The following is a 19,604-nucleotide window of genomic DNA, read 5'->3' as shown; positions in this document are numbered from 1 at the left end:
TCCGAGATGAATAAATAATATGTTCCACTGTTTCAAATGATTTAATAGAAAATGTCTAAAGAAGGGAAGAGGATGTCCCTAAATAATTTTGTATAAAAGTTTATCGTTTATTCATTATAATTAAGACTTTTTTACTGCAGCTGTCAATGCCCAAAGTCGATAGAGTAAAGACATAATAATTGTGAAACTTTTCTACGAATCTAGAGAACTTTATAAACAATTTCAAATTAAATCCCAAGATCATAGAGTATACTCAAAGATAATATTCCAAGTAAAGCAATTTAAAAAGCAATAACTGCATGAGCCATGGTATTCATTTCGAACTAATCAAAGAAATCAATTGGTGCCGATGCAAAAAATGTCTGCGGATTGTGTGCGAAGAATATAATATAAAAAGCCATCGTGTATAAAAATTACTTAGTCTTAGTATGTTTTATTGAGACGTGAAAAATGAAATCAGAAATCTAATACAAATGGACAAATGTCCATTAGGTTTATAGCAAAATATGTTTTATTTTATTTTGACCAGCGTACGGTTTTTCAGTGAAAGGAAAATAATGCCGGGCCAACAACAAGAACGCATCAGGCTGTCTTCGATGGGCGGGGAATCGACTTGCAGCAACAGCAGTAGCGGAGGCAGCGGCAGCGGCAGTACGACAATGAAGATTCGGAGACGAGTGGTAATGATGGGCGCGGCTAGGGTTGGCAAAACGTCCATCATTAAGCAGTTCCTGTACGATCAGTTCCCTGACCGATACAAGGAGACTATCGAGGAATTAACAGAGGTGAGAGAATTATTTATTTTATCAAAGCTCGCGATTTATTTTATTTAACAATATTTCAAATTTTAAAGTGATTTAAAGTGACATTTATTGTGTTGATATTATATTAAATCAATTATTATTATTTTATAATTATGAAAATATAAATATTTTAATTATATAAATTTAAATTTATAAATATAAAAAATAAATATAATTATTATTAAAATCATAATATGTTTTACATTAAATAAATCTATTATAAATGTGAAAAAAAATTGCTGGTAAACTGCTGTAAAAGCACCACCTTGAAATAGTTTTTTATATTAATGTCACGTTTTAAATTTATAGTTATAAAAAAAAAATACTACATAATACTATAATAGTGTATTGCGTCATACTCTTAGCTTAATGAGATATGAGAATAATAAGCCATAATATCCGTTCACTATATTCTATCCATATTTTAAACTCTATTCATAACTATCTCATTAAATGTATGGTTTTTTATTAATTCTAAGAACAAAATTATATATACATTAGTCACACATACAAAATGATCCATTTACCGTGTAATACTATCTATATCCCTGGATTGCTAAGATAATTTAAGCGAATGCAGTCAAATACTATTTTTCTAGAAAATTAAATAAATATCAACAGAATGTTTCTTGGAACTTTAGTTAAAATGTATACCTATACCAGAAAAATTACATTGTACATTAAATATAAGTTTTTAAATAGGAAACTGTGTCGATTGTAGATATTATGGTGTTAATTATATAGTTATATTCCACCTTATTTATAAAATTTTTCAAACATAAAATAGGCTATTTTTTGTTCAGTTCGTGAAGTGTACTATCAATGTGGTCATTTTGTTAACTGGACATTTTCTATTCTTTTTTGCACAATTCATAAACCAAACATGATTATAAATTCTAATGTAATAATGTTTAAGTACTTTGAAAAAAAAAAAAATACGACGTCTTACAAAACTACGAGTAGAATATGTATGTACTTTTCAAAACATAAATTTGAGTACAATTTTTTTTTTAATATCTTTATAAGATTTATGCCACCTCTATTATTGTCTAAATTACCAACAGCCATCAAATTGTTTTTTAATTCCATTTTTTATTTTAGTAAGAAATTCTGATGGAAGATATGTTCCTAATTCTATTCTTGGTTGTGTTCTAAATAGAGTGTTATACGGTTCCGTTTTTATTGCCATACGAAAAGATATATTTTTTATCATTGTATAAAACCTAATCCATTACTCCAGTTTGTTGTAATATTTCCTTGTATTCACATAATCAATGAATCTTTAAGGGTAGCATTACTTCTATCGTTCTATCCACTGAACCTTGACTTTGTGATTTGCGTGGCCGATCATTTACCAATATAAGATTTAGCCACAATGAACTTTTATAATGCCTAAAGTAGATTCTCTACCGTTATCCGATTGTAAAACATGTGGTGTGCCAAGCTAAGAAACTATATCTAATAATATTTATGATAGTTTTCCCCAACAATGGCCTAAATATACTAAATGTTGTAAAGTGTTCCTTATAGTGTAAAATATATTTGTAATAATCATCTTTGAAACTCTATCAAATCTATTGACTTCTATCGTTTCATTTTTGACTGAAGTAAATTTTATGATAACACAAGGGCCAATTCCTTTGTCTTTTTTAATTGTTCAGTGCAGCGTTTATACAATTTTTTTTTATAAATCGCAGCCATTTTGAAATAATTATGAAATGTTTATTTATTACATCTTTTTTTCTCCTTTGTGGTCAGTTCCAGCATGAATATCGTAAATAATATTTTTTTTTTATTATCGTCAGTTGCAAATATTTTATTTTGCTTATTAGTTATTACTAACCTTAGTAACTCCAGCAATACCAGTAATCTGGTATTTTTCTTGTATATTGTAATAACTTCTTGGTCTTTTTACACCTTTCCGGTCATATTTTAAAGCTTCAATAACTTATGTTTCGTAATCCTTAGTCTATAATGTTGTACAAAGTTCAATTTTTTCATCAAAACTCTTGATCAAATAACTTTAAACGAGAAGGAAAAGTTTATACACAACCTGAAACTAAAAATATACAATATCGAACAACTATTAAAAAGTAACTGATGTTCTTTTCTGATTACAGTATAATATTATAATAAAGCTTATTTGATAAATTATCAATAGGTAAATACTATTTTTACAAATAAAATTAATTGTAATAATTTATCATAATAAATGCGATAAGCCTATCTATACGATTATCATCAGCATATTAACAGTTTATTATACATATTTGTTGTCCAATTTATGAACTGGGTAAGTTTTCAGTATGTCCATTTTATGAATTGTTCAAATAAAAATATGTCCAGCTTACGAAATGATCGTATTAACAGTCCATTTTACGAATTAAGCAAAAATTGCCTCATGTATTGAACAAATTTACAACTGAGGTGTAACATAAATATTTTGGTAAACTATTAACTTGATTATCAATGTCTTTATAAAACAATTAAATAAAAAATCCATTTTTGTTTAAATATCATTTATAGATTTCATTTTCACAAAGATTGATACATATGAAACATTCGAAACTGTTTAGTGAGCTTATTTTATTCACCTAATTTATTTATTATGAGTTTTTACCTATTTTTCCAAAGTTGAATATTCATTAATGTTTCTAATATTATGTTTAACAATATTATTCCTATAATTAATCTATTCTTCGTCAAAAAAAAAATAATGGTGTGTTCAAATTGTGAAAAACTAAGTCATAGTTTTAGTCATCATAATTTTAAGTCTCTACGTTTTTAAAACTATCAATACTTACCTATTTTAAAATGCTTTACTTTGTAATTTCAATTCATATCAACTCATGGTAACTCTGGTTTATTATTATAGTAATACATATAGAATATTATAAAACTAACGTCTAATATAGGTTATACCTAATCTAAATACAAAGCTCTAATTATGTGACTATATTACCTGAGTACTATAATTTAACTTTTGATAACCATCCGACTTAACATTTTCTACGTATAAGTGTATGACATTATCTTCTTAGTAACACTTAATTTTGTGCTGCGAGTCGGTTTACCGACAATTATGTAAGTATATTGGGGCACATGGCTCAATTTACTAAACTTGCATATATTAAAGCTATGGATTCAAGCCATGCCAAACTGACTTAGTCTTTAATAATTATTAATTAATAATGTACATTTTAATAATTTAAAATGATTAATGAAACTCATGTATTACATTCTTATACTTAAGAAAACTGGTGCTACACTATACATAGTATACTACAGTATAGTATAACATGTGTATAGCATTGTGTAGCTGGTGGATTATACTATCTATGTTGTATAATAATTAATAGGTCATAACTCAATAATTCTTCTAAAAGTTTAAAACCATATAATGGTTGAAAATTATAAATTTCAGATTAGTACTGATACAAATATAAATCACGTTCGCTTTATCCGTACTTATTACTTTTCATCCCAACACCATTTAAATTGTTCGTCTGTCCCTGTTTTTTAAATAAATATTAAATTATACCCGATTGTAATTTTAGTCATTGGTATAGTTAATAGTCAAATCATGTCTTAAAACTAAAAATGTCTAAATATATTTTTTTTCTGTTGTCTCTATAATTTAAGCTCTAAAACAACCATTTAAATGTAGTATTTAAAAAGCTATAAATAATTAAAAGATTTTAAACCAAATTGACTCAATTTACCAAATTTATATTTTGACAATGTAAATATCACATTTTTCATTTTAAACTATATTGTGTTAAAATAGAAAGATTTTATAAAGATTTTAAAATTAATTGGTGAAAAACTAGTACCACCTTTTCATATTTATTGTATTAACATTTAACCATACACTAATCAAAAGATAGTATACAATATTATCAATTATTATTTTACCTAATTACAAAATATTCAGCAAAATTAATGATTCTATAAGCAATAGCAGCATTATACTATTTTGATTTTAACATTACGACACGTTTTCTTTTGTTTAGCTAGGTTAAATTTATTTCCAGAAAAACATACATTTTAGAACAATTCAGTATGAAAAAATTATACTATATAACACCACATAACGTTCTTACTGTATAACTTTTTAATTTTTTTGTACTTACATTTTGTTACGTTAAATTTGATATAGTTTGCTTAAAATTAAATTAATTTAAAGACTTAATGGAGAATAACTTTGACAATTTTTATATTTAACAATCATTATTTATTAAATATCATTCATCGTGCAAGAATATATTGCAGTTTGAAATTTAAATTTGATCTCTAGAAGTATTTGATATTTTGAGATAATCCCTTTTGATTGTAATCCTACGAAATAGCCGTAGTATAAATTATGTTATTTATCAGTGACATGCGAGCTTTGTCGTATAAGATAATTAAAAACGTAGTTTGGGTGGTACTATAAAGTCATCGATTATTCTGGATTTCAGTTTAATATGACCAACCTTAGGAACTCGGAAAGTGTAAATAATAATACGAATTATAATTATTGTTGACTTTCTTTTTATGCTCAGTACTTTGCATGATAATTATAAATGTTATTAAAATCTTTATTAGGAGACTATGAATTACCCGATGGAGCACGATTGACATTAGATATTTTGGACACATCGGGAGCTTATCAGTTTCCAGCTATGCGAGAGTTATCTATATCAACTGCTGATGCATTTCTTTTAGTCTTCTGTGTGGACAGAGAAGACACCTGGGATCAAATTAAACACTTTAAAGAACAAGTAAATTTGAAAACAGATATTTTAAATCATACTATAATTTGGTAGGATTTAATCAATTTTATAAATTGTTTTCATTAGATAATTGAAAGAAGAGGACCAAAAATTCCAATAGTCATTGTAGGCAATAAGTGTGAATTGTCTGAACGGTTTTTACCAATGGAAATTACCGAAGCAATATCTAAATACGATTGGGAATGTGGCTATATGGAATGCTCAGCCAAAGAAAATAGAAACATAGTACAGGTGTTTAAGGAGCTCCTAGCTCAGGCAAAGGTAAATAAAAAGATAAGTTAAGATTTACGATTTCATTGTAAATGTTGAAAACTAATTTCGTTTTGAATACAAATTTTAATTGCCCTTTTTATTATTTTAAGTTAGGATGCTTTATGACCCTTCATCACTTTTACGGTATGTACTTGACAGTTTAGAAGTTGGTATCATTTAAATGTAGACCTAATGATTATAAACGGTTGACTTTAAAAGTTCTATAGTAGTATGATAAAACTTATATTATTCATGTCACATAATAGTATTTGAAAAAGAAAATTCATCATTTTAATTACACCCTTATCTCCTTTATGTCTTTCGCGCGTTAAAAGTTAGGACAGCAATTCAAATAACAGATTTAAATAAAAAAAAAAATTCGGACAATCAAAACAAATTATAGTATTTCTCATGCTCGTCGAAATTGAGTACCTACCTAATTAAGATTACTATAATAATAAAATACTACACAATACACTTAAACAGTGAACATTTTGAAAAATTTAATTTTTTTTTCAATTTTAAAATAAAATCAACAATAAAAAGGTATAGAGTAAAATTTTTAAAATACATCTATCAGAAAATAGGGTAATATGAAAATGTAATTAAAATGTTCATTATACTCTTCATTGTATAGGAATTATATTAGTAAATAATAGATGGTCATAAATTAAATTTTGATTAAATTTATGTATTTTGTATACTATACCTAGTATTGTGTAACTATCTATAAAATACTTTTTCATAATTAATTTTAATTACTTATGCAGTTATGAATACCTTAAAATATATCCTGGCATATCCTAAAATCACATAACATTAACATATTATTCATTTAGATTACATAACAATGTCTGGACTGTTCATATTACTGATAACATACACCAAATTAAATAATTATTTTAAGCTGAATAATTTCCATATTTTACGAGTATATAACCATCTGTTTTATAATAACATGAAAACCTCATATTATGTAACTACATAAGCTAAAAGTCTCATATAAATGTTGCGTTTTAGTGCGATATACTGTTTGTTAACATCGTTCAATTATAATTATGTATATTTTTTTACTTTCATAAGGTTAGGTTAGGTTAGGCTAGTTACAAATCATTTGATCAATAAACACCATACTATTATTTAAAATAAGAAAATTAAATATTTTAATCTCTATTTTTTTAACACTATAATAATAATCAACAACTTAAGAAAAATATTTATTAAACTTTATTCGTGTAGTCATAGAACCAAATAATAAAAAACACAAATTAGAACAAAATAACACACATATGGTAAAATTGGATAAATTTTTCACGTTGTAGTTAATCAAAATTAAACCTTTGATGTTTTTAGGTTCAATATAATTTGAGTCCGGCTGTAAGACGCAGACGTATGTCCCTTCCAAATTACGTGGACAACCGTTCAGGATCGACCAAAGGACGTTACATGCTCAAAAGAAATTCCTGTACAGTGGCCTAATGCAGAAGACCTAGATAATATACAAATAAAAATAATAATAATAATCTTATTTTGATTATTTAAGCGCTGGTGTGAACAAGACATAAGTAAAATAATTTATTTTGTTCTTATAAACGATTTGCATGATATCAAATGAACACTCAAGGTCCAAAAATGTTTTGAGGCGTGATATAATGTTGCGTAGAATCAGCTTTAAGAAATTCTAGCTTTACAATATAAATGATTTTCATATAATGGTTATATGATTGGTTATAATAGTTTAATGCTATTTTAAAAAACAACATTATAATAAATTGCGATTTGTTATATTCAAACAACTTAAAAATAATATTTTATTTTTATTTTTGCTTAAAATGAACAATACTAACCGTTAACAATTTATAAGATTTATTATTAAAATAATATTAATATAACTATTGAAATAAAACGAAGTTTATAATATTATGAAACAAGTCAGTACAATGCTAGTCTATTCCAAGAAACAGTATTATTAAACGCATAAAAACAATGCATTTCATTGAGGAAAAATTTGGAAATTATATATCCGTATGAGACCGTGTTTAAATCCTGAAAGTTTTTACAATACATGTATACACAATCTCAAATAAATAACGTAAAACGGAATGAACAATTATATAGTATAAAGGAAACTGTATTAAGTATTAACCAATATACTACACATAATATTAACACTAATAATATCGTAAGACATAGTACTATGTATAAATATTCAAAAACTAAATAATGGATCTAATTATTTTAATATTTAAAATCCGTGTTGTCGGACGATTATTCGTGGATTATTATTATTATTTATTACTATCAAATATCGCTATATATTTGCAATGTTTAACCAATTGTAATATGAGTACCTACTTAAAAATTCATTTTTTTGTTTAGTTTTTAATCGTATCTTATGGATTTATTTTATGTTCAGTTTTTCACTAAATCCTATTTATTTTTTAATCTGACTATGATAGCTATATTGTGTAAATAATTTGATATTAATTTTCATATTGAAACAAAGACCTAATAAATATTTACATAATATTATAACAAAATAAATTAAATGGTTATAAAATAGATTTTATTTAATTTCGATGTTACATTAGTTTATATTGTTATTAATGATAACATTTTTAAACTTACTTAGTTACCTATATATAACCAGACTCCTAGTCGATTGTCAACCATTTTTATTTATCAGTAGGACTAGGAGTTTATGTGCATTGGTAATTTTTTTTAAATATATTAATACATTTGGTCAGAAATGACTAGACCCGATAACTTATGGTAATTAAAAAACTCAATATAATATGTTCTTATGCGTTTTCAAGCTACAAAAAAATATATATTTAACACAATCATTTGAAATAAAATAATCAAAACAATTGATAATTTATATTATTTAAGTGAAAGAAACAATAAAAGAAAAAATTATTTTTTAATAAAGTTTATAAAAAAGGACTTAATTTATTTATTCCTTAGTCATATACGTCATAATATACACACTTGAAAAACATACTTTGCGGGTATTTTACTCGATGTGTAATCTCCTTAGTCCTGATTAAATATGACAAGTAATTAAAGTTTATTTCCTACATACGTCGCGTATAATATACCTATGTAGCACAGACATGGTGTTAACAGTAGTTTTATCATTTCGAATCGGATACGACACGCAATAGTACAATAATTATTATACAATATAATTATTGTACAATAATTATCTTTAATCTTTATACTGAAGATTTTCTGTATGTGTTTTTATTTGTCCAAACACTCCTAACTATTTCGAAATTGAAAAATATTATTTTAATTGTTTTAATAAACAACTTACTCAGGTATGCTTTCATATGAAATAATGACAAAATATGCAAAAATATATGAAATTCAATTTTAACTATAGCTTTTTAGAGTTACGATACATATTTATGTATGTATATTATTCTATGACTTTTCATCTAGACAAGTTTTGAAAAATATTCATTCTCCACCATTAGTAATGATCTCGAATCATCCTTATTTTAATATAAATGTTATATTTTTATTTTTCATATTATTTTCTTAGTATGATGCTAAATATCTAAATGCATGTTATTATCACATAGCAAGCTATAAGTATAATGAAAAAAAAATGTACGAGTATACTTAAACAAAAAGTAAAGCAGTAGCTAGATGCCTTGTAATATTAGGTACGCTAGTAATTTCAAAGCTATAATATCAGTGATTCAGTCTTTGACAAAAAAATTTAAAATCTATTAAAATTCTGCAGGTTTATATGTGATTGTCAAACAAAACTATTTAGTTTCGATAAAAAGTATAAAAAGTTAAAAAAATTCATCTAGGTAGTACAAAATTAAAAGATGATTTACTATCACTTAAGTGATATAAGCATTAATTAATGCTATTTTGGATATAATTGGTAATAAATGTAACTTTGTTACATATTTGTCTTGCTTATTTTAGCACATTTTAATAAAATTGAGTAGTTACTATTAGTACTTAAATACTCAATTACTTAATTTTTTATTTAGGTCATCGCCCTATGTACCATCTATCAATAATAACCATTTTACATACTCTTTGTTTGATGTTGACACTATTATACGGTTAAATTAGTTAAACATTCTAAACTAATATTTAAATACACATTCGACCAAAATTATTATTTTAAAGCTCTATTGAAAATCCGAAATACATTTTTTTATTTAATATATAATAAGTTTATAAATGTATATACTTTTTAGATTAAATAGATTGAATATTTGTATATACATAAATATATATTTATATTATATACATAACAAAGGGCAATGAGTGTAGATTAAAAATTTTAAGTATGAAAAATAATAAGTAATAATGATATTTTAGGTACAAAAATTAAGTATAATACGTGTAAGTCTCATTATAATAATATATTAATTTGTTTGATACCTGTTATAATTATTATTCAATTTATATTAATAAAATGTATTCCTTTTAGAGTAACATTTTTTAAATATATTTATACATTTTCCAATTTAACTATTATGTGTCTCCGCCAGACAATATTTTATACGAATAATTTGGAACATTTGTTCTAACTGATAAAATCCCCATAAGTTTTATATACATTCCTATATGACCATATTATATAAATTGTTAAATAGTTACCTATATATTATACTATTTGAGATAAGAGTAATATTATTATATTTTAAGAAAATATAGATATATTAAGAAATAAGAATATTTTGATATCATGCGTAAATTGTTTGAACTTTTAAATGTTGACTACAACAATTGCGTCGCACGATGTATTATTGCGATTTAATTAATTTTTTTACGATTGAATTAAGACTAAATTTAAAATAAAATATTTTATTTTATGTTAAAGAAAATAATATGAACTCCGAATAGTTACAATGACTATAATCAGTAGTCATGCAAACTTTTTACATGTTATTTAAACTAATAAATACAAAAACCATTTTACAAATCAATAATAACAAATATTATATTAATCGTAATTCATAATCATAAATTTTGTTATAATTAAAAATGTTATATAGGGAAAATTTTACTGGTAAAAGGAAAAAGGGTTTTGACATGGTGTATGGGTTGACTAACTTGACCAAAATGACCAACATATTAACTGGTTAAGCTTTTGAAACCACAATATTAGCGTTCTTCTGACCATTTTATAATGAAATATTTTCATTTTCAAGACTATAGCGATATATTTTAGTTACTGATGAAAGTTTTAAAATTTATACCATAAAATTTAAAAAATAGTAAAATTTTCCCTTTTGCTTTTTAGTTTTTACTAACAAAATTATCATATTATATAGTATTAGGAACTAACAAAATTATGTCTATATAATATTATTATATTATTATTATATTTAATTGTAATGTCTTGTAAATTGATGATATTTTATAAATCTACGATGTTAAATACTAATTTTTGTTACGATAAAATATTTTGTTTTCAAAATTTTTTAAAAAACTATGATTTTTATGATATTAATTTACCATCTATAACCAACCTATATCTAGTATATTATACTTAAACTTAAATAAAAATTAGTTTTAGTTTACCAACATAAAATAATATTATTGTTACCAAAATATTGTAAACAATGTGAACGATTTGTATACTAAATAATAGTATAACTACTTTATAAATTATATAATATAACAATACATATTATGCAAAATTATAATACATTTCGTGGAATTAATAATAATTTATTTTTTTTTTTACCCAGTGTAAAGTATGCGAAACGTGAATATCGGATACGCATAATTACGAGTATATGTAGGTATAATAGATCTATATTATATTATAATATATTAATGTGATATAATATTTGAAAATATTATGATTTAAAATATAATATTTTGAAAATATACAATCAGCAATAAAAATATTTCGCAAGACTTTTTGTCCGGTAGTGGCGGTTACAAAACGCCACTGGGTGACGTCTAGTGCATCCACTTCAAGAACTAATGGCCATAAATAACGTGTCATTGATTATACATAATATAGTGTATGATTATAATAAATTTTTGAGTGAGCATTTTTCGAAAGATATTCAAATAGAAACGACTTTAAACGAAGATGATACGATTAAAATAAATGACAAAAATATCAATATTAATATACTGTATCTGAATTAAATTATCTCTTTATAATAGAACACAGTCCAGTTTATTTATTCAATTTAAAAGATCATTATAAAATTGTCTCATTATATATTTTGCTGGATATATAAGCTAAGCAATATACAGAAATTTTCAAATATGTTTCAACTGTTTTAAAATATGAAAAATAATTAATTCTAACATCAGTTTAAAATAAAAATCAATTACTTCTATTACGTAAAGTCATTAAACATATTATAGTAATAGTAAAAGTATTTAAGGACTTTAAAATCCAACAACGTCGATGGTATTATACATCACATAGGTAGTCTAGTTAAGATAATATATTATTAACAAACATTCTCATAAAATCAAACACGAAAAAAATGTATTAATGTATTTTCTCATTTAATGAACAGAACTAAAATTTGAATTTAAATGTGTACTTACTAAAGCCAAATTATTATACGAAAATAACCTTTTGTATATATAATGGCAGATGGATAGTTATCAGCAACGATTCCTAAACTATGAGGCTCAACGCTCAAATACTCAGAGGAGGCTTGATGTACAATTTATATTTGTACCCATACACTATTGGTACTAATATAATACTATAACTAAAATATTATTTAATTTATCCAAAGGAAGAGCGATTAATTATTTTTATTTTTAGGGATAGTTGAACCAAAAGAGTTTGAGAACCGCTAGTACGTCACGTATATACCGAACGATTTAACCGTCAAAACGTTTCAATCACAACTTTTACCGAGAACCACAAACATTTTTTTTATTAATGCCTAAATAGGGGGAGGGGGTTCCACGGTCTGACTATACAAATTTATCGGTCAAATGCACCTATATGTAATTTGCTTAAATTATATATTTTTCATGCTTATATGTCACGTCGCAATCTAATACAAATTACAATAATAATAGTATGATATTATGTTTAAGTTTTTGTTGACATTATTAAGTGGGTATACTAATATAGATACTTGCCATCATGTATTATATAACTATTTTTTAATTTTAAAATACAATAAAAAAACATTCATCGTAAACACAATGAAATTTAAATAGGTATCGACAACGTTTCGTGTTGTTATTTAACAACTTTTATTATTATAATAATATTTTTATTTTGGAATTATTTAAACAAGGCAACGCACTTAAGACGGTGTGCATTTAAACCACCTAAAATATTTGGGAGATATATAGATAGATTGATAAAACTAATTTAAACAGTAAAAATATAATATTATATTATATAGTACTCTTTAAACGTGTTAAGTTTATTTAAAAAAAAAATAAATCTACCTAACCGATTATGACATTTTGTATTTTATGAAAATTGTCCATTTTAAATCAGATAGTAAATATTATGACATCTAAATGCGTTTTAAATTAAATTACAATATATAATGCTTTTAAAGTCATTATATCTATATGCAAAATAAATGAAAATGGAATTTACGTCGAAATGGGTTTACGCTGAAATACCGATAAAACACCGAAACGATCGTTTTTCCGAACGAATGGTAATTTAGGTACTATATTTATAGGTACTATATATCAACTTTTTTTTTTTTTTTTTTTTTTGAACCGGCAATACACTCACCACCCGGAAACGCCGTGAGGCAATACTTCGGTTGGTGAGTCGCCATCGTTTATTGGGTAAAAAACAACAAAATATATATACAACAATATAAATGAATTGTAAACACAAAATAAACGATATTCATATGGGGTGAGGAAGGGACAGTCCCCCTTCCACAACCCCTTACAATGGTACCCTAAACGTATTGAGAGGCCTGCCCTCAGCCCGAGGCTAAAAGAAGGCCGCCCCAGCCGACGACCCAGCTAGCCGCCGAGGTCGCCCCGCCGAACGCGTCGCCGTCATCTCCGCCGCCTAGACGGAGCCACCCCCTGCCGAAACTGCCTCCCGCGCTCGGCCTCCTCCCTGGCGGTCATCACTGCCCTCGCGTAGTCGGCAACCGCCCCCCAGTTGGCCGGGTTCTCCAACATCTTGGGGACCAGCCCGCCAGGGTCGAAGGGTCCGATCACGTCGACGAGACGCTCACGTTCACCCCTGAACGCTTCGCAGCGAACGAGGGTGTGGTGAGCGTCGTCGACTTCCTCACCGTAGCCGTCGGGTGGTCCGCAGTGGGAACACCCGGCAGACGGTGCACGGTTGATCCTCCGGAGAAACCGGTTGAAACAACCATGCCCCGTCATCAGCTGGGTGAGGTGAAAGGACATCTCCCCGTGCGTCCTGGACACCCACCGGCAGAGCAGGTCCGGGGGGATCAAGGTGCGGGTCCACTCGCGTCCGCTGTCCGCGGGCGGAACCTCGCGCCCCATCTCCCGAGCCCACTGTGCCAACACCCGAGCCCTCAGAGACTGAGGGTCGTGTGCCGGCGCTGCCTCTGCTGGATCGCCCGGCGGGAGGGGCCCCCCTTCGTCCGTTCCCGTCGGCCGCGTCGCCCTTCTGGCCCCGAACGACACGAATCGTTCCTTGGCCATCAGGACGATGGGGATGGTGCGCGCGACGACCGTCACGGCGTCGTAGGACACGGTCCGGTACGCACTCACGCTGCCAATGGCGGCGATGCGCTGAACCGATGCCAACACCTTCGGGCCGGTCCTGCTGACAGCCAGGTCAGGCCCCCACGTAGGAGCGCCGTACAACATCACTGAATGCACGACGCTCACCAGCAGGCGCCTCCTGCTCTCGCGAGGACCGCCGATGTTAGGCATCAGTCCGCGCAGCGCCGCCATGACTCGCCTGGCCTTGTCGGCCGCGGCGCGAAAGTGCGCGTTGTACCACGTCCCCTTGCCCTCGTGCAAGATCCCCAAATAGTTGAGGGTCTCGCACAACTGGACGGCCTGATCCCCGATCCGCAGCCTCAGGTCGGGCGACCCATACTGAGCCTTGAAGACCACAGCCTCCGTCTTGTCGACGGCGAGCTGCAGCCCCAAGTCCCCGATGTGGCCGGCGACCGTAGCCAGGGCGGCGTTCGCGCGGTCCTGCAGCGCCGACAACGTGTTCCCCTCCGACACAATGAGCGTGTCGTCCGCGTACCCGATGATGGTTACACCAGCGGGCAGCGGCAAGCGGAACACGGTATCGAACGCGACGTTCCACAGGAGCGGTCCGAGCACGGAGCCCTGAGGGACTCCGCACGTGACTCCCACGGTCACTGGAACGCCCCCGCTGTCGTCGCACACGTGCAGGACTCGGTCGCTGAGGTACGAGTCGAGAACCCGTCGTACGTATGGCGGGAAACCCATCCGCACCAACGCCGCGCGCACCACTCCCCACCCGACGGTGTTGAACGCGTTCCGGATGTCCAGACTCACGGCAACGGCGTAACGGCGTGCGTTCACGGCGGTCCGGAGCCGCCCGCGAAGCAACCGCAACGCGTCGTCCGTGCACCGTCCGCTCCGGAAGCCGAACTGCCTTTCGGACAACTCGACGCCCGAGGCGGACATGTGGCTGTTCATCCGGACCGCCAACAGGAACTCGAAGATCTTGCCGACGTCGTCCAGGAGGCACAGCGGACGGTACGAAGACGGCATCCCCTCCGGCTTTCCCGGTTTGGCGAGAAGCGCGAGCCGAGCGCGCTTCCACCGGCCGGGGAAGATGCCTTCCCTCAGGCAGAGGTTGAACACGTCGACCAGCCACCCAGGACTCACCGCGTGCACGACGCCCCAGACCCGGCTTGGAATGCCATCTGGACCGGGCGCCCTGCAGCGGCTCCCGAAGCGACCGACCGCCGCGGTAACCTCCTCCAGAGAGAACTCCGCAACGTCCTCGGGCCGCACTCCCACGACATCGGCAGGCTCCCCGTCTCTATCCCCTCGGGGGAAGAGGACGGCGGCGATGTCGCAGACCGTCTGCGGTTCCATCGACGCCGTCGCCGGGGGCCCACGGAGCTTCTTCAAGACGACCTTATAGGGTTTCCCCCAGGGGTCGTCGTCGACGGTCTTCACCAACTCTGCCCAGCACTTCGCCTTCGCCTCGCGAATGCGGTGCTTCAGCTCCTTTCGAGCCTCCCGGTAGTCTCGCTCGACGTCCGCCGCGGACACGTCACCGCCGTGGGCGCGTCCGCGACGCCTGATCCACAGCCGTTTCCTTCGCACGCATTCGGCGCGCGCGGCCGCGACATTGCCGTTCCACCAGTAAACTGGTGGTCTTCCCCGAGGATGTGGGTTCCTCCGGGGGAGAGCCATGTCACAAGCCGCGGTCACGCAGCCGACCAGCCTCTCGGCCATGGCTTCGGCGCCTCCGGAACCGGCTGGAGCTACCGAGGGCAGAGTCGCTCCCGTCCACTCTACGGTGAGAACGGCCGCGGCGAGCAGGTCCGCGTCCATCCGGGAAGTACGCCAACCCGGATGCCGCCGAACAGCCGCCGCCGCCGCCGGGGGATCACCGGAGGTGTCCGGGAGCGTGCGTCCGGTGCGATATGAAAAACACAAGTGATGGTGGTCACTCATGTTCTCCACGTCCGTACGCACGGTCCACCCCCGAATCCTCCTCGCGGCGGATTCGGAGGCAAAGGTCACGTCGACGCACGAACCCCTCCCCCTCCCGAAGAACGTCGGTTCCCGACCCGAGTTGATGACGACCAGCCCCAAGGAATCGGCGAACGCGGCGAGATCGTCACCGCGGACTTCCGTGAGGCGGTCCCCCCAGGACGCCGACCGGGCGTTAAAATCTCCCCCAACAATGAGGTCGATTCCAACACCGCGATCCCTCCTCACAGAAGCCTCGAGACGACCCAGGAACTGCCCGAACTCAGCGACGGACATGGCGGGGGAAGCATAGCAGCTGAAGGCGCGAACCGCGCCCCCCACGGTAGCCGCTACGAACCCGTCGCCCGACTCTACGTCGCTGAGTGTAAGTCCGGGGCGGAAGACAGCCAAGGCGGCTCGACCCGTGGAGTCGAAGTGCCAGCCAGTTCGACCGCCACCTTGCGGCTCACTGACCAGCGCCACCGCGATGTCTTCCGCCCTCACGAACTCCCCGAGCAGGTCCTGGGCTGCCCGGCAGTGGTTTAGGTTCGTCTGCACGTACCTTAGCTCCATCACGGCTGCGGCCCCGACGACGACGACGCGGAGGCGGAACGGCCCGCCGGCCGCCCGGCCAACTGTTGCGACGACTCCTCCGCCACTGGCTGCATCTCGGCAGGCCCCTCCTCCACCGCTACTGTTGTACCACCGCTAAAACTTCCTCCAACGACCGAAGATGGGCCGCCGCTTCCTCTTCTGCCTTCCGAGCAGCCCCGCGAGAGGTGGCTGGTGGCTCCACACCTGTAGCAGGCCCGAGGCTTTGCCGCGTTGCGGCACTCGGCGGCGAGGTGGCCCTTTTGCTGGCACCGGAAGCAGGTGGTTTGCTTCTTTTCAAGAAGCTTTACCCTGCAACGGGTCCAGCCGACCACCACCACCTTTGCCTCGGCCAGAGCGATGGCGTCGCGGAAAGGTAAATCTACCCTCGCGACGCGGTCGCCGCGGCTGCCACCGTTTTTCCTGATGGAAATTCGGTCAGCGTCAGGAGCCGCGACGACTACTCCGGCCGCGCCGAGCCCTCCGACCACGTCCTCCACTTCTACCCATTCAGGGACATCCAGAAGGAGGACGGGAGTCTTCCGCTCGGGCCTTCTTACTCTGGCGGCCTCTCCTACCACCTCTCGGATCCTCCTCTCCAGGATTCTGGCTTTTTCCTCGCCTTCCACTTCGAGGAGGATTCCGCCGGCTTTGGTGCGCCTCGTAGTCACCACTTTGACCCCGAGACTTGCCAAGCTCACGGAACCAGACACCCTTTTCATGACTGCCGCCAGCGAACCCCCCTCGGCCGGGCGGTCAATGGTGACGGCTGCGGTCCTAGGGGCTCTCTGGCGAAGCAATGAGATCTTCTCCGTTGCCGGAGAAGGCTGGGCTTTGGGCCGGGACGGGGATTTCCTCTTTCCCCTTTGGACCACCTGGCTCCATGTGGGCTGCTCGGATCCCTGAGGACCTCTTCGCCTCCGCTTCCGCTGCTGCTGTTGCTGCTGCTGCTGCTGCTGCTGCTGCTGCTGCTGCTGTTGCTGCTGCGGCTGCTGCTGCTGCTGCTGCTGCTGCTGCTGCTGCCGCTGCCGCTGCTGTTGTTGCTGCTGCTGCTGCTGCTGCTGCTGCTTCTGTTGCTGCTGCTGCTGCTGCTGCTGCTGCTTCTGTTGCTGCTGCTGTTGCTGCCGCTGCTGCTGCAGCGGCTTCTGCTGTGGTTGTTGCTGCTGCTGTTGCCGCTGGCGCTGACGCTGTTGTGGCTTCTGCTGCGCCTGGTCTGTCGTCTGCGTCCCCGCACAGACCCTTTTGACCGGGTTGGTCCCAATCGCAATGGTCTGCGTAGAGGCACATACGCCCGTCATGCCTGCTGCCGCACCACCACTCCGGGACTGACCGCCATCGTTGACCGCCTTTGTCATGGCGTTGGCAGCCTTTGCTACCGCTTCACGGACTGAACCTATTGCTGCTACAGCAAGAAGCACCCCTTCTATAGCCGCCTTGGCTTCGATGCTTCTCACTTTAACAGACCACAGCTCGAGGTCCCTCGCTTTGGCTGTCAGGAGTTTAAGGTCTCCGTCCTGCGCCTTCAAACAGCCCCTAAGGTTTTTCCAACCGTCGGGGATGCTCATCGATCCAGCTCCAGTTGATCCTACAGTATCTTCAGTGGCTTTCCGGCCACTGGAGAGAGCCTGTTTCGCACTCCCTCCGGCAGTAACTCTACTAGCTCCGTTGCTGGCGGTAGAAGCCTGCCTCAGCACTTCTACACTTTTGGTGCTAACGGGTGATGACGACACCTGGGGCGAGCACCGTCCCCCAACCGCCGGCTCTGGGGTCTCCGATACCCCTGAAGCAGTAACCGTTTTCTTGGTGCATGAACTGTCCATTTTGTTTGGTGGTTGGCTAGGCCTCCACTGACGACACCAGCCTCGCGCCGTCTGTCCGGTTATCAGTCCATGGTCCAGATCTACCAGGGCACCGGGGGTCGATCAATCCCCCGATGGTGGTTTACGGTTCCTTCCGTGTCCGTTTGCTGTTGTTAGCAGGGGGACAAGACCTGCCGATACCAACCAATTAAGGTCAGGACCGGCGCGAGAGTGGAGACCTCTTAGCACCAACCAAGTGATTGGCGGTGAGCCCCCCCACCACGTCAAGGTGGGTCCCGTCGGGGGGGACTATATATCAACTATAGTACTGTAACATAGTAATATACCTACTATGTTACATTTCCATCCATTTTATCTTATCTCTGCTTATTCCTTTCCAGCGGTTACTAATACCAGCAGGTATGTCAGCGAAGCTGACAACTATCCCTTATTACGCTTATTTTTTTTTTCTTCAAAATTTGTCCCTCAAACACCCGTACAGTTCGTACCTGGCCATAAATATTTTATACACCCAATTCGTACATTTCGTTAGCTTTAACATATAGATTTTAGATTAGAAAGGGTGTCTCTTGAGGATTTATCCATTGGATATCTCCTGAAATAATGGATATATGATATATCATAATTCTATTTTTTTAATAAGACTCACAGGGACAAGAACAAAAAATATATCATATTTTAATTTATTTTAATGTTTTGATAAAATATATATTTTATTTAATTATTTTCAAAAAACT

At 35.9% G+C, this 19,604-nt stretch overlaps 2 protein-coding genes across 2 annotated transcripts; one reads left to right on the top strand and one right to left on the bottom strand.

Moving 5' to 3' along the window:
- Positions 1-556: 556 nt before the first annotated feature.
- LOC113558587 (GTP-binding protein Di-Ras1-like) lies at positions 557-7,587 on the top strand. The gene is made up of 5 exons (XM_026964083.1): positions 557-785; position 2,091; positions 5,391-5,566; positions 5,645-5,839; positions 7,184-7,587. The coding sequence occupies exons 1-5, from the start codon at positions 558-560 to the stop codon at positions 7,307-7,309; spliced, it is 726 nt and encodes a 241-aa protein (XP_026819884.1). The 5' UTR covers position 557; the 3' UTR covers positions 7,310-7,587.
- A 9,441-nt stretch (positions 7,588-17,028) lies between these two features.
- Positions 17,029-18,867, bottom strand: LOC113558199. The gene is made up of 2 exons (XM_028188690.1): positions 18,158-18,867; positions 17,029-17,824 (listed from the first exon to the last, which is right to left on the bottom strand). Exons 1-2 carry the CDS (start codon positions 18,865-18,867, stop codon positions 17,029-17,031), a joined length of 1,506 nt encoding a protein of 501 aa, XP_028044491.1.
- Positions 18,868-19,604: the final 737 nt, after the last annotated feature.

Source organism: Rhopalosiphum maidis, chromosome 4, assembly GCF_003676215.2.
Source record: "Rhopalosiphum maidis isolate BTI-1 chromosome 4, ASM367621v3, whole genome shotgun sequence".
Lineage (NCBI taxonomy): Eukaryota > Metazoa > Arthropoda > Insecta > Hemiptera > Aphididae > Rhopalosiphum > Rhopalosiphum maidis.
Note: the sequence above shows the minus strand (reverse complement) of the source record. Positions and strands in the feature narration are given on the sequence as shown.

What these genes read in the sequence shown, in the direction of transcription:
- LOC113558587 (XM_026964083.1), top strand. Translation starts at nt 558, where the DNA reads ATGCCGGGCCAACAACAAGAACGCATCAGGCTGTCTTCGATGGGCGGG. An exon ending in TTAAACACTTTAAAGAACAA is followed by an intron (nt 5,567 to 5,644) that starts GTAAATTTGAAA and finishes TGTTTTCATTAG; the next exon opens with ATAATTGAAAGAAGAGGACC. An exon ending in AGCTCCTAGCTCAGGCAAAG is followed by an intron (nt 5,840 to 7,183) that starts GTAAATAAAAAG and finishes TGATGTTTTTAG; the next exon opens with GTTCAATATAATTTGAGTCC.
- LOC113558199 (XM_028188690.1), bottom strand. Translation starts at nt 18,867, where the DNA reads ATGGACAGTTCATGCACCAAGAAAACGGTTACTGCTTCAGGGGTATCG. An exon ending in CAGCGGCAGCAACAGCAGCA is followed by an intron (nt 17,825 to 18,157) that starts GCAACAGAAGCA and finishes GAGAGCCCCTAG; the next exon opens with GACCGCAGCCGTCACCATTG.